The sequence below is a fragment of the Triticum aestivum genome, chromosome 7D (genome assembly GCF_018294505.1).
Source record: "Triticum aestivum cultivar Chinese Spring chromosome 7D, IWGSC CS RefSeq v2.1, whole genome shotgun sequence".
Classification (NCBI taxonomy): Eukaryota; Viridiplantae; Streptophyta; class Magnoliopsida; order Poales; family Poaceae; genus Triticum; species Triticum aestivum.
The window spans coordinates 466,122,352-466,135,128 of record NC_057814.1 but is presented as its reverse complement, the minus strand read 5'-3'; the positions used below and the strand labels follow the sequence as shown (position 1 = coordinate 466,135,128).

The following is a 12,777-nucleotide window of genomic DNA, read 5'->3' as shown; positions in this document are numbered from 1 at the left end:
TGCCCAGATTTTTTGCATTGGCAAAAGTTGAACATATCTGCTAAAGGAGATTTGCTATGAGATCATGGACACGTATCAAGGAGGAAATGAGAAGGACTTAAGGATGATCAGGTGCCGGCTCAGATTTTTTTTAACCCAGAGCACAACCTGTCAAATTTGTTCTTGTGTTTATTTTGCAGGGTCAATTTAACATGGATAAATCCAAATTAAACTGGGGGCTAATGTCGGGGATATACCCCGTGGTATGACTCGGCCGGACTTGGCGACTCACTGGCGACCCGCCCTGACTTGGCGACTCACTAAGTGACCCGCCCGGATCTCTCCACTCACTGATGACCCGGCCGAGCTAGGTGACTCATTGGTGACCCGGCAGATGGGTCAGAGGAGCGACAAGATCCGGAGGACGGGTTAGATGAATAACAAGGCCCGAGGCCCAGGAGGCTGCTTATGAGAAGACCGGCTCAAGGTGCGTGTCCGGTGGGCCGGCTTAGGAGGAAAGCATAAGGAATATTCCCTTACAAAGGAAGCAAGACTAGGACTCCACTTGTAATAGAGTAATCCTAATCCTACTAGGACTAGTCATGTAACCCGCCCCTTCAACTTATATAAGCACGGGCAGGGCACCCCAAGAGAGACAAGTGTTTCACAAGTTGAGACAGACAAGTCAATAGCTCTCGAGATAGAGGTAGCCAAATAGCACCCTTGTAATCGTGGGCACCATGATCAATATCAATGAAGCAGGATGTAGGTTTTTACCTCCACCGTGAGGGGCTGAACCTGGGTAAAAAACCTCGCGTCTTTCGTCCCACTCAACCCCTCTGAAGCTACCACATAGATGTGTTGGCCTCATGACTAAGTCCTTTTCACGAGGACATCTGCCGTGACAAATCCACGACAGCAGCCGTTCCCAGGCACTCTGCCGCCAGATCGGTAAGAGCGCTCTCGTCCTCGCCGCGGGGGACATTGTCGCCGGCCCGGACGCCACCGTGGTACGTCCGGCAACTCTCCAGCTCCGCCTTGCGCTTGATGTATTCGACACATTGACCGACCAGAATAATTGTGATTTTCTTAGGTAAATGATGGATTCTAATGCTTCGTCGGACGAGGAGTATGGACCGACAGAGCTTAACCAAACGATTCAAGATGAGTTCTTAGATTCGCTGGATTCGAACGAAGAAGTGGACACGATCATGTTCATGAGCATGCAAGAGGAATGGACCGACAAGTAGAGTATATTCTCAACTTCAAGGGCTCAATCAAAGGGAGAAGAGTGATCAACTGGGACAGAGTGTCCGGAGCAAGGCTACTGCACAATGACTACTTTGCTTCCACACCTGCTTTCCCGGATGATCCATGGTTTCGTCGCCATTTTCGCCGCAGAAATCATTGTTTTTGTGCATTGTGGAGGGAGTGGAGGCACACGATGACTACTTCAAGCTGAGAAGGGATTGCTGCGACCAACTCTCTTTCTTAGCCAAGCAGAAGTGCACGGCTGCTCTGAGGATGTTTGCACTTGGTACTGCTACAGACGTCGTTGGTGAGATGGTCAGGATGGGGGAGAGCACGTGCATGAAGACTACTGCCAAATTTGCTCGTGTCGTGGTTGAGGTGTTTGGACCGGAGTATCTCAGAGAGCCAAATGTGCAGGACACAGAGAAGTTGTTGGCTATTGGAGAGGCAAGGGGGTTTCCAGGAATGCTCGGATCAATTGATTGCATGCATTGGCAATGGAAGAACTGCCCCAAAGGTCTGCGGGGAATGTATGAAGGTCACACCAGAGAGGCCACCCATCATACTAGAAGCGGTGGCGTCACATGATTATGGATTTGGCATGCTTTCTTTGGAATGGCCGGTTCTCACAACGACATCAACGTGCTTCAACGATCTCCGGTGTTCAGGAGGCTTTGCAATGGGGAATCACCGCTGAGGGAGTCCTGGATTAGGAGGTCCTCTGGCATCCGGATTATGTATCATGGGCCGGACTGATGGGCTGTGAAGATACAAAGACCGAAGACCCTCTCCCGTGTCCGGATGGGACTCTCCTGGCGTGGAGGGCAAGCTTGGCGTCCAAATATGAAGATTCCTTTCTCTGTAACCGACTTTGTACAACCCTAGTCCCTCCGGTGTCTATATAAACCAGAGGGCTTAGTCCGTAGGGACTATCATAATCATACATGCTAGACTTCTAGTGTTTTAGCCCTTACGATCTCGTGGTAGATCAACTCTTGTAATACTCATATTCATCAAGATCAATCAAGCAGGAAGTAGGGTATTACCTCCATAGAGAGGGCCCGAACCTGGGTAAACATCGTGTCCCCTGTCTCCTATTACCACCGACCTTAGAAGCATAGTTCGGGACCCCCTACCCGAGATCTGCCGGTTTTGACACCGACATTGGTGCTTTCATTGAGAGTTCCGCTGCGTCGTCTTCAAGAGGTTCGATGGCCCCATCAATAATCTACAACAATGCTGTCCAGGGGGAAGTCTTCCTCCCTGGACAGATCTTCGTATTCGGCGGCTTCGCACTGCGGGCCAACTCGCTTGGCCATCTAGAGCAGTTCGACAGCTACGCCCCTGGCCATCAGGTCAGATTTGGAAGCCTGAACTATGTCGTTGATATCCGCGGAGACTTGATCTTCGACGGATTCGAGACCACGGCAGCCGCTCCCTGTCACCGCGATGAACATGACTTAAATCTGTCATCGGACCATACCCAGGAGATAGCGCGTGTAACTGCTCTGGCCCTAGATCCGATGCAGATCGCGCCATCTGAGGATGGGAAGCTCAACCCCGCCACGGAAGCCGCAGACCCAGCGGCGTCGGAGCCGCACACAGACCCAACCTCGAGTGGAATCTATGTCACCGGAACCTCGGACTCGCTTCCGGCTACAGGTTCCGAACCATGTGCGTCCGTGTACGTCGAGCTTGATCAGGCATCGATCGTCGAATTCAGCTCTGCGGACATCTTCCGGCACTCGCCTTTAGGCAACGTGCTAAACTCATTAAAAACACTCTCCTTAGAGGGGGACTCATAGCCGAATTATATCCGGTTTGAACTGGAGGCTGATGACGGAGAATTTCACTTCCCACCCACCGCCCACTTCATAGCCACTATCAAAGACTTAACCGACATGCTCGATTACGGCTCCAAAGACATCGACGGTATGGACGACGATGCCGAAGAGGAGCAGGGCCAAAACCCGCCGTTTACCGGGCGCTGGACGGCCACTTCTTCATACGACGTGTACATGGTGGATACACCTAAAGAGAACAATGGCGATAACAATGATCCAGTCGAGGATAAACCTCCTGAGATACAACCAAAACGCCGACGTCAGCAGCGCTGCTCTAAGTCACGCCGTGAAAAAGATAGCGATACCGGCACGAGAGAAAACAATACTCCGGACAATGCCGAAGACAACGAACACCCCGTTGAGCCAACTTCCGAACAGGACTAACGGGAGGACGGGCGAGTCAGCCCTGATGAACAGGCCATAAACGAAGACTCGGAGGACAATAATTATCTTCCACTCTCCGTGGATGAGATGGGCCTCGGCAACGAGGATTTCATCATGCCTGAGGAACCTCTTGAGCAGGAGCGCTTTAATGGTCTTCCTGCCCGATCACTTTGGATCGCAGGGACCATCCGACCAGCATCCGTCACGGCGGTTCAGCCGCACTGGTCCTCGACCCAATCATTGATGGATTTCATCTCACGCGAGTCCTCATGGATGGTGGCAGCAGCCTGAACCCGCTCTATCAAGATACAATGCGCAAAATGGGCATTAATCCCTCACGGATCAAGCCCACAAAGACTACCTTTAGAGGAGTCATACCAGGTGTAGAGGCCCGCTGTACGGGCTCAATCACACTAGAGGTTGTCTTCGGATCCCCGGACAACTTCCGAAGTGAAGAGTTGATCTTCGATATCGTCCCCTTCCGCAGTGGCTATCACGCACTGCTTGGACGAACCGCATTTGCTCGATTCAATGCGGTGCCACACTACGCTTATCTCAAGCTCAAGATGCCTGGACCACGCGGCATCATAACAGTCAATGGAAACACGGAATGCTCCCTCCGTACCGAGGAGCACACTGTCGCTTTAGGAGCAGAAGTACAGAGCGGCCTTTTCAAGCAGAACCTTAATTCGGTGGCCGAGCTCCGGGACACATTCAAACAAGTCTGGACTACTCTGCAGCAGGACAGCCCAGCTCGTTAAGAGCTCGACTAGCAATTTGACCTCCAACCCAGTCCCGACCAAGTGGCGGCGTTTGTACCGCGCGTACATAACTACACACTCAAAATACCATGGGCATAGATGGAGGCATAACTACATGGTGATCTGTAATACGGCTCGACCTCCCCTGGATACACATACTTTCACTTTTTCTTTTTTCTCCTTTTCAGGTTTCTTTTCCACAGGCCTTCCCTGACGGCCTGATCACCGGTCCTTTCGAAGGATAGATACACCAAGACGGCAAGAAGCACTGACGTATAAGGGAATTTCTAGGTGGTCTCTTTAACGATCACTCTACCTGTTTTCAAGACCCGCACGCAACTCTCCCTTGGTTGTGGCATATTAAATACCCGTTGCTTGTTGCACTACTTGTACAAATACGCTTTTACGTATTAATCAAACTATAATGGAGACAGCTTGCGGCCCAACTTCTGCGGCACTAGCTTGCTACTCTCCTTTTTGATAACCTTATTGCACCCGTACACTTTGGTACGCTTTAATCCGCTAGGGGCTTCATTGCGCCCCACAATACGGCAACAAAGTCCGAACACTCTTTAAAGTATAGTTCGGCACCCCGAATTTAGCATTATATGCACTAGCTCCGAACTATGTCTTTGGTCAATAGTTGGGTTGCTCGGCTCCTGTGCTTACTACCTTACGTTCCGTTATATCAGCTAGGGTAGTAAAGGGAGAAGTACTGCGATTGTGTCCTGGTTTATCCGGATGAGCACCTCAGTAGAGAAAGCCGAAAATTGACTGTTATGATGCGGCGAGAGCCGGTCAGCTCTTCGGAGGTTTCAAATCTTTAGCGATTTTTTCCGCACTATGCGACGAATCGGTTCTTACCCGATCAGGTGTTTACAGCACCCCAGTTCGGATACTAGGGGCTGCACCTACATTTTTCTTGTCAAACTCCTATGGCTAAGTGAGGGTGCTAAAGCCACATAGTCTGATTGCCTGGTTCGTTGCGCTAAACACCTCCTTCAAGGACCAAACAATTGGATCAAGAGTGTTTAGATTCCATCCCGAACACCCCCGTACTACCTACGTGGGGGTAGAAGCCGACGACTGGCCAACTCTCAGATTTCATAAAAACGGCCGCACAGGAGGTAAATTTTTAACAAACATTACATTACATAATCGACTTTGTTTCATAATATAGGGCGAGGTAATACGAATGTACTCATTCAAAGATCACATCTTTCGCACACTGCGCCGCAACAATGCGGGATCCCTCCAGGACATTGTCAAAATATAGCTCAGGCGTGCGGTGCTCCTTGCCCTCGGGCGGTCCCTCGGTCGCGAGCTTGACGGCGTTCATCTTCTCCCACTGCACCTTGACACGGGCGAAGGCCATCCGCGCACCCTCGATGCATACTGATCGCTTGATAACGTCAAGACGGGGGCAGGCAGTGACCAGCCGCTTCACGAGCCCGAAGTAGCTGCTGGGTATAGCTTCTGCAGGCCACAACCGGATTATTAAATCCTTCATGGCTAGTTCGGCCACCCTATGCAGCTCGACCAGCTGTTTTAGCTGGTCGCTAAAGGGCACCGGATGTTCTGGCGCAAGGTGTTGCGACCAAATCAGCTTCTCCGTGGAGCTCCCCTCTTCGGCTCGGAAGAATTCCGCAGCGTCAGAAACACTGCGAGGCAAATCCACAAACGCTCATAGAGAACTCCAAATCCGGGTTAGTAAGAGGTACCTCTTTTTCACATATTTTCTCGGCATGATGAAGGCCTTACTCGCCGCAATCTTCTTGGCCTCTTGAATCTCCTGGAGAGCGCCCTGGGCTTCAACCCGGGCATCTTGTGCGCTTTGGCGAGCCTTGGCGAGTTCGGTCTCTTAAGCCGTAATATCGCGCTCCAAGGACTCGCATTTCTTCATGGCATCCTGGAGCTCCTGCTGGACCTCATCAAGCCTGGCCTCGTGCTTTTCGCAGGCGGCTTGTTCCTTGGCAGCTCTCTCCTCGGCCTCGGCCAGCGCCTTTTTAAGGGCCTCGACCTCGGTCGCCACTCCTACAAATATCATGGCACTATGGTAAATACACATCATTTATTCTTACTGAATATACAACAGGTCCTTACATACCTTGCTTATCCTCTAGCTGCTTCCTTGCTTGGCCGAGCTCCTCCTCGGCCCGCTCCAGTCTCTGCTTCAGTCCGGAGACTTCAGCAGCGTGGGAGGTCGCAGTCAGCAACGACGCTTGCTTAATCACATAGACACATATGGTTAGTCTCTGGCGAAGATTCTTTGATCCTCTTTCCGGCTTTTCTTTCCGAACACCGAACAGAGTCTCAGGGGCTACTGTCTATACTGTGACATTCTTTTTACATAATCGTGTTGCTTACCTTAAAGCCTGTTAGAAGGCTTGTGCAGGCTTCGGCCAGTCCGCTCTTCGCGGACTGAATCTTCTCAATCACCGTACTCATGAGGGTATGGTGTTCCTCCACAATGGAAGCACTTCGCAGCGCTTCCAAGAGAGCATCCGGTGCCTCTGGTTGGACAGAAGTCACCGGCAGAATAGGCACACCTCCTTCTTTCGAAGGAGGCTGCTCGCCGGATTCCGGAGCCGTATAGGTCTGCGGGACCATATTCGGCTGGGGGCGAACTGAATATGGCCCCCATCGCCAGTCTCCATGGGGATTGGCTCCCCCATGTGTCCGGCGTCCGAGGTTTTACCCTCCAGCACCGCCCTGGCGGCCTCCTGAGTCTCTCCCTGGCCTGGGATCCTTCGGGACAACACCTTGATGTCATCCATGGCCTTGGGAGAGGAGGCCCCCGAATGGGACCCGCTGTCCATCGCCTTCGGGTCCAGCGAATTCCCCGAGGATGAGGATCGCTCGAGGTCGGACCGAGCCGGACTGCAAGTGCATGATTCAACATGTTAAGACTATGAAGTAGAGAGGCCGGATATATGGACGCATCCAGTTTTTTTAGTACTCATGATTCGGCCAGGGGCTTATTTCGGGGGCGCGGCTCTGGGCTGCTGTCGACGTCCCACGCGGAGTTATCCGCGAGGGAGCCCTTCCCCCTCTTGGACGCCTCTGCCACCAGATTTGTAGAGGCAACCCTCTTCTTCCTTCCCCCTTAGGAGGGGAGTTGCTTTCTTCCTCCTCCTCGTCGTCGTCTTCGGCGGCGGAGGAGTGAGTCTCGTTGTCTTCGGACGTCACGTTCGAAGCACCCTTGCGGCGGAGACCACCTCTGCCCCCCTTGGCCTTCTTCTCCGGCGCCTGGTAAGGCGCCGGTACCAGCATCTTTGTCAGAAGCGGGATGGCTGGTTCCTTGGGCAGTGGAGCCGGACACCGAATCCGCTCCGCCTTCTTTGTCCAGCCCTAAAAAATAAATGGTGAGGCTTAGGTATCTTCCCTGAACAAGCAAGTAAAAGGATACACCTTGAAACGCGAAAGACTTACCGCACTGGCGGGATGGGCCAGGGCGTGCCCACGGTCCTCGGTCGTCTCCGGCGGCGCCTCGTTGCCCTTGAAGAGCACCTTCCAGATATCTTCATGTGTAGTTCCGAAGAACCGTTGCAAGGTCTGGTGCTCGGTCGGATTGAACTACCATAAATGGCAAGTCCGGCTCTGGCATGGAAGGTTCCAGCGAACTAGCATCACCTGGATCACATTGACGAGTTTGATGTTCTTGTCCACCATGCTTTGGATGCGCGTTTGCAGCGCTGTCAGCTCGTCCGACGAAGACCAATTCAGGCCCTTCTCTAGCCAGGAGGTGAGCCAGATTGGGGCTCCGGACTTGAATTCGGGAGCCGCGGCCCAGGTGGCATCGCGGGGCTCTGTGACATAGAACCACTGTTGCTGTCACCCTTTGACGGTCTCCACAAAGGTACCTTTGGGCCATGTAACGTTGGGCATCTTGCTCACCATGGCACCTCCGCACTCTGCGTGTTGACCATCCACCACCTTCGGCTTCACGTTGAAGATCTTAAGCCACAGTTCGAAGTGGGGTGGAATGCGGAGGAAGGCCTCGCACACGACAATAAATGCCGAGATGTTGAGGAAAGAGTTTGGGGCTAGATCGTGGAAATCTAGCCCGTAATAGAACATGAGTCCGCAGACGAAAGGGTGGAGAGGAAACCCTAACCCGTGGACGAAGTGGGGGATGAACACCACCCTCTCATTGGGCTTCGGGGTGGGGATGATCTGCCCCTTGGCCGGAAGCCGGTGGGCGATTTCTTTGGCCAGGTACCCGGCCTCCCGAAGCTTGGTGATGTCCTTCTCCTTGACGGAGGAGGCCATCCACTTGCCTTGCGCTCCAGATCCGGACATGATCGAGTGCTTTCTTGAGGCAGAAAGGATGGGGACTTGAGCGTTGGAGCTCGAGAATGGGAGGGCAGAGAGAGAGAAGGCGTGGGTGAAAGAGAGGAATCCTTTTCTCCTTATAAAGGCAGTGAGTGTCAAGCGCCTCCCCACTTGCCTCAAAACTCGCCTATTCCCAAGGGCTGTGCAGACGGCACGGTCGGATTACCCACGCCCGTATTGATAAGAAATCCCGCAATAAGGGGAGACGATCTCTGCTTCGACAAGACGTGCCAATGAAACCGCGTCTCGAAACGTGGAACGGCAGGACGAAAACGGTTCGAAATAATGATCGGGCAGAGATGTGATGTCACGCTACAAAAGTTGTCAGCGGATTGGACTCGTGAAATATTATACTCTCTGCGGTTGTGTGTGGTACTTGTGTTGCAGAGGCGGACACGTTCGTTGCGTTCGAAGACTATTATGGAGTGTTCGGAAAAGGAACCCGCCTTGCAATGCCGAAGACAATCAGCGCGTCGGACACCTCGTCATTGAAGCCTGGTTCAGGGGCTACTGAGGGAGTCCTGGATTAGGAGGTCCACGGGCGTCCGGATTATGTAGCATGGGCCGGACTGATGGGCTGTGAAGATACAAAGACCGAAGACCCTCTCCCGTGTCCGGATGGGACTCTCCTTGGCGTGGAAGGCAAGCTTGGCGTCCAAATATGAAGATTCCTTTCTTTGTAATCGACTTTGTACAACCCTAGTCCCCTCCGGTGTCTATATAAACCGGAGGGCTTAGTCCGTAGGGACAATCATAATCATACAAGCTAGACTTCTAGGGTTTTAGCCATTACGATCTCGTGGTAGATCAACTCTTGTAATACTCATATTCATCAATATCAATCAAGCAGGAAGTAGGGTATTACCTCCATAGAGAGGGCCCGAACCTGGGTAAACATTGTGTCCCCTGTCTCCTGTTACCATCGACGTTAGACGCACAGTTCGGGACCCCTACCCGAGATCCGCCGGTTTTGACACCGACAACCGCCGCGCAACTACACCGTCAATGGTTGGGACTACAACATGGGGTACTATCTTGCGGATGGTATCTTTCCTCAGTGGACGACGTTTGTGAAGACCATATCCGAGCCGCGTCGCAATAAACAGAGCCTCTTTGCAACAACGCATGAAGCGGCTAGGAAGGACATGGAGAGGGCGTTTGGTGTGCTTCAAGCTCGTTGGGGAATTGTGCGGAGCGCTGCAATGATGTGGGAATCGGAAACTGTGTGGCAGCTGATGACCTGTTGTGTTATTCTGCACAACATGATTGTCAAGGACGAGGGTGATGGTGTAGCCCAAACTCATGATTTCGAAGCACCCGAAGAACAAGTTGAAATCTCGGAAAATCAAGATGCAACTCAGCTTATGAACTTTGTGCAGATGCATCAGAATCTTCGAGATCAGCTGGTGCACACGCATCTGCTCATTGATCTTTGGAGCATATGTGGATCCACAATGACAACCAAGGAGGCAATGTTTGAGTTTGGCACTTCAAATAAATTTTATGTAAACACTATGTATGCTTGATACCAACAATTGTTATTTACGTGTGACATTGTGTTGCATGATTGACGTGCATATATTTGCATGAATTTAAGAGTCTGAATTTGAAATATATGGATGCACGAAACGAAATATGAGGGCCCGTCCGGATGCGTTTGCGGGCGTGTCCGGACGCGCCCGCGGGCGTTTGAAGGGCCGGATTTGCCAAGTCCCGCTTTAGATGCTCTTACCAACTACATGTATGTCTGATTTATGTGCTACTAATAAATCCTATTTTTTATACTAGCATACTTTCATATTGATATAGGTGAGTGATACCGAGTATCAAACATGACAGATGAATGTACCGAGATAAGATAAGTGCATGTAGGCCCTCAGGTGGCGCCCCAGCCTCTAGTGCATAGTCATGGAGATGGAAATTGCAATGCTTATCATAGAACTAATTTTCAGCCAAAAGAAATAATTATAATTAGGGTGAGTCTAGGGCACATCTAGATATGCTATAGTTATTGCACATCTAAGTGAGTGAATCAAACATAAAAAGGAAAAGAAAAAAGAAAAAAAATATCCACACGAATCTCGACGTAAAATCAATCACATATGACTTAGGGGGTGTTTGGTTCAGGGACTTTTTAGTCCCAGAGACTAGAAAAAGTCCCTAAAAAGTCCCTAGGAACCAAACGGGAGGGACTTTTTTTACAGGGATTAGAAAAAGACTCTACTAGAGAGTTTTTTTTATTAGTCCCTGGGACTAGAAAAAGTCCTGGGACTTCTGAACCAAACAGCCCCTTAGATGTGTAATATCTGTGGCACATCTAGAAGAAGAAGAAAAAAACGGGCCTTCGACTGTCCGGTTCTCCTCGCATCCCATGTGCGGGAAACGTCCCCACCTCTTTCCTCCCAGCTTTAAATAACCAGCACCCCCACTCTCCTCCCTTCCCCACCACCGCTTCCCACTCCCACCTCCTCCGCCCCTCCCCCAAAACGCCAAAACCCAAACCCCATCCGGCGAGGAAGCGGCGCAATGCTGGAGGCGGCGATCCCTGCGCTGTGGAGCACCGTCCACGGCTGGTTCACCCCGTGGGTGCTCTTCCTCGTGCTCAACATCGTCATCGGCACCATCGCCGTCACCTCCAAGGCCTCGCCCCCGGCGGGGGGCGGGGAAGGGGCCGCGGCCGCGGCCGGCGGCGAGAGGAGGAGCCTGTCCCGCGTGCCCTCAATGGCGATGGACCGGCTGCGGTCGTTCAACATGTCCCGCTTCACCGTCCCCGCCCCGGAGGCCCCGGTGACCGGAGTGCTGGATCTGGGGTCTGACGAGCAGCTGCCGCCGCTCGAGATGGAGCCGGAGGCTCAGGGCGAGCTCGAGCCCGAGCACACGCACATGGAGAGGAGCATGTCGGAGGCGGCGGCCGAGGCCGAGCTGCCGCGGCTCCCGGCGCGGCTGCGCAAGTCGGCCAGCGACAAGTCGGCGTTCGCGCACTTCGTGGCCGAGGAGGACACCGAGGTGGTGGAGGCGCGCAGGCCCGCGACGACGAGGGACGGGGAGCGCCGCCGCCGCCCCGTCGCGGCGGAGCCGGAGGAGCCGGTGTCGGAGGAGGAGATCGAGGAGGCCGGCGGCGAGGTGGACGCGCGCGCGGACGACTTCATCAACAACTTCCGCCACCAGCTGAAGCTGCAGCGCATCGACTCCTTCATGCGCTACCGGGATACGCTCCGCCGTGGGCAGGCGACGGCCGTGGCGAGCGCCGAGCAGTAGAGCGATTCCGGAGGGGGAGATCCAGGGGCCTAGATGCAAGAATGAGAAGAGATGCGGGGAGAATGAGAAGAGATGCGGGGAGGAGGAAGAGGAGACGGTAGTTTCTTCCTTCCTTCGTTCCCCTTCTGTTTCGTTTTTTTTTACTTTCTTTCCCCTGCTTGGATGCTAGTAATATATTCTAGTTTTGGATAAAAAAAGTCTGTGCAATGTGGAACCATATCATCCCGTGGATTGCAACAGCTAGTTAATCTCATGATGTGTATGTAAATCTCTTGCCATTTCTGCACATTTTGGGTTTGGTTCTGCAACCTTGGCCAGATGAACTAACCCATTTCTGCAGGATTCTGACTAAGCGTATGTGAATAGCACGCACGCACGATTGCGGTCATTAGTTCGCAGCAATGCCAATTATCATCGCTGGCACCGGAAAATCACCACCGAATTCCTCCGTGCTGAAAGGAAGCACGCGTGCTTAGTAGTCACCGAAGAACTCTTGTGCAGGTGGCTGAGACAGTTTTTAACAATTTCTTATCATTGCATACGACATGTGTTGCTCGTCATCTAATCATGACGCTGTGCTGCAAAAAGTTTATCTGAATATACATTGTACTTGTACACGATCATGATCCCTCTGGAAGGTACGGTCAGGGCTAACTCGCTAATCACACATAGAGTACAGTATTACTAACCATCTCCGTCGTCAGTCACCACCTGCGCCACACGTCTGGAGTCCGCTTGGGAGGGGGAGGTGTCCCCTGCAACGACCGGTCTACTCTAACCCTACGCCGTCGTGTTCGGTCGCTTTCTCTTTATTTAACACGGCGGTACAGTCTGGGGGTTTCACATGGCTGGCGCTCAGGTCGGCTTAATCTACTGTCCATAGGTGACACCTGCTGCTCGGTTACGCTTAGCTTAATGCGATCCTAGCAGCGCCCGGTCGGCGCCTGATGCGGACTGCGGCGGTA

General features: G+C 52.5%; 1 protein-coding gene across 1 annotated transcript; it reads left to right on the top strand.

Annotated features, from left to right (window-relative positions):
- The first annotated feature begins 10,984 nt into the window (after positions 1-10,984).
- LOC123168066 (pathogen-associated molecular patterns-induced protein A70) lies at positions 10,985-12,115 on the top strand. The gene has a single exon (XM_044585933.1). The coding sequence runs from the start codon at positions 11,081-11,083 to the stop codon at positions 11,810-11,812; it is 732 nt and encodes a 243-aa protein (XP_044441868.1). The 5' UTR covers positions 10,985-11,080; the 3' UTR covers positions 11,813-12,115.
- The last annotated feature ends 662 nt before the right edge of the window (positions 12,116-12,777 follow it).